General features: G+C 35.4%; 1 protein-coding gene across 1 annotated transcript in view; it reads left to right on the top strand.

The window, feature by feature from the left end:
- Window positions 1-629: 629 nt before the first annotated feature.
- LOC137616079 (cuticle protein 18.6-like) overlaps window positions 630-2,500 on the top strand; it is a 2,459-nt gene continuing 588 nt past the window's right edge. The window contains exons 1-2 of the mRNA XM_068345751.1: window positions 630-743; window positions 1,242-1,474. Coding sequence (XP_068201852.1) covers window positions 738-743; window positions 1,242-1,474 — 239 coding nt within the window. The 5' untranslated portion in view covers window positions 630-737. The remainder of the gene's footprint in view (window positions 744-1,241; window positions 1,475-2,500) is intronic.

The raw sequence follows: 2,500 nt of genomic DNA, 5'->3' as shown, positions 1-2,500 counted from the left end.
GCTTAAGTTAATACCCCACATGTCTACCAACTTTCGTTGAAATTCGGTAATTTTCACGTATTGTTGTTCACAATCAAAACTTAAGTAACAAAATATTTGTCATATACTTAACATTGCGATTATTTTCAAAGTACGACTGGGTTCTTATACTGTGATGTACCTTATCCGGAATATCAGATAATCATCCCTGGGTCATACCCAACATGCCTACCAAGTTTGGTCAAAATCGGAAGAGTAGTTTTTGTGTTGAGCTACTCACAAACAAATAAATAAATGACAACAGTAGAAACCATAAAGAAAAACTGTCTTTTGACATTTCCGTCATTGATCCTCTAAGATGGAGTAACTTCTGGCCCTAGACACCCTTATGTAAATGTATACAAAGAAACCTGCGAATGACGGCGAAGGATTATTAAGGTGTTTGGGTGCTCGGGCGTCTGCCTGCCCGTGTGTGAATTTGAAGGGATGTCATACAAACCTATAATAGTGAAGGGGATTTCTCGATCTCATTTAGTTTCCGTAGAGTGTGGACAACGAAGGAGAGCGGGTGTGATGTGCTGGGGAAGTAAGAAAGGGAGGAAAGGGTGGAGGGAAGACGAAGGTCAGACTAGATAAGCCCCTCCCATTGAAGAGCTTTATGCTACACTCTCCTCCCTGGGTGGCGATTCATCTATATAAAAGGGAACGAAATGAACCAGTTTATCAGTTGAACTCTAGCTGTTGAACCATCAACAAACATGAAGGTGCTGCTGGAACAACTGCTGTATTTTAGCAGGATTAGATTTCTGAGTTCTCTTATAAGACGTGTATTTGTTTTCATTTTTAATATCACTTTGTCTCTTTATTGAAAAGTTTAACGCTGTGCCAATGGTTGGCTTTAGACTTGGAATACTGTAGAAGTTGGCCAGATAACAGCAGCAAAGTTTTTGTTAATATTACTAATAGACATTGATGATAACATTCGATATTAAGTCATTGTAAATCAAAGTTTTCTTTCTTCAAGTTTAGCTGACACAAATCTTTTGAATGGATGAGATGGCTGATAATTCTTTCCTTTTCCCTTTAGTTTTCCATCTGTTTTTTAGGTCCTCTTACATTTCAATCTTATCCTTAATCAAGATAAACTACATTACCTTTATACCTATCATCTTTTGGATTATACAATCAAATGACAAGACCAGATCAGACGAAAATTGTAAGCTTTGGCTTTTGAGTTTGAATAACCAATTGAAATCTTTCAGTCCGCAGTTCTCGCGCTCTCATTGGCTACCGTAGCCTTGGCTGCCCCTCAAGAAGGCTACAATTACCAAGGTCCTATCGTTCAGCCCCAGCCCCAGCCCCAGTATTCAGCCCCAGCTCCCCAGTACAACGACGTTCCAGCCCAGTACAATTTCCAGTGGGATGTCAACGATCAGTATTCCGGTAACTTCTATGGGCACCAGGAACAGAGAGATGGGTCCAATACCCAGGGAAGGTAAGACTGAGAGTTCTTACAAATAATGCAGGATATAACTTTAAGGAAGCTCCTTTCCAAAGTATTTACCAAATAATTATGTCTTATTCTAACTGTTCCGACAGTTTGGTAGTTCACGCAATAGTTCTTTCTATGGCAAAAAAAAAAAAACGACTCTTTGTTAGTATTCATATCAGTCCTTATTTACCCAAAAAGATACGAAATCATCATCTTTCAAAATTTCTTAATGCTTCAATTTTTGAAATTTTCAATAAATTTTACATATAAAAATAAAACATCTTAATATTTTATATCATTCACCATAAAAGTGGGCGTTGAAATTTGCAAATAAATGAAATATTCAAAGGGTAACAAGTTTTCAAGTATGAAATACACATGATGTATTTTGTTATTCTTTGCAACACATGAGGACAAGTCCAAAAGACATTTGAAAAGTGATCAGTCTGAAGGAAAAAAAATGTATATGCTACGAACTTTTACTAATAGAATACGAAGAACTTCTCAATTTTTTGTTTCCTCAGTTCATATAACTTTATTTTTCATATTTTTCTCGCCTGAAGAAAAACCTATACTTTTGGTGAAGAGATTTTGAATCAGGATTTTTTTTAAACTGAAAAAAGTTTTTATTTCCTTGGATTCAAAATTCTTCCATTATTACAAATTGAACCATCTCTCTCTCTCTCTCTCTCTCTCTCTCTCTCTCTCTCTTACATATTTACCAGAATGGCAATGGATGTTCATGAATATTAGACTGATTCAGAATAGCCCTAAATACGGAATGTAATGATATGAAATAACATTTTATTAAATTTTATAGGTGGAGGTAAACTCTCGAAAACTAAGAAATATAGGTAGAAATGAATTGACTAAAATTACTCAATTCCTCGATAAAGGTCCAAATATCTTATCATTTAATTCCTCAAATGATTCGTGGTTTATCTTCCCTTTAACATAGTTATTTTTTCCACAATTTAAAAACAAATCTCTTTGAAATCATTTGTAAGGCTTACAATTCGTCCTCTCTTC

The sequence above is a fragment of the Palaemon carinicauda genome, chromosome 22 (assembly GCF_036898095.1).
Source record: "Palaemon carinicauda isolate YSFRI2023 chromosome 22, ASM3689809v2, whole genome shotgun sequence".
NCBI lineage: Eukaryota > Metazoa > Arthropoda > Malacostraca > Decapoda > Palaemonidae > Palaemon > Palaemon carinicauda.
This window is presented reverse-complemented; position numbering and strand designations above follow the sequence as displayed.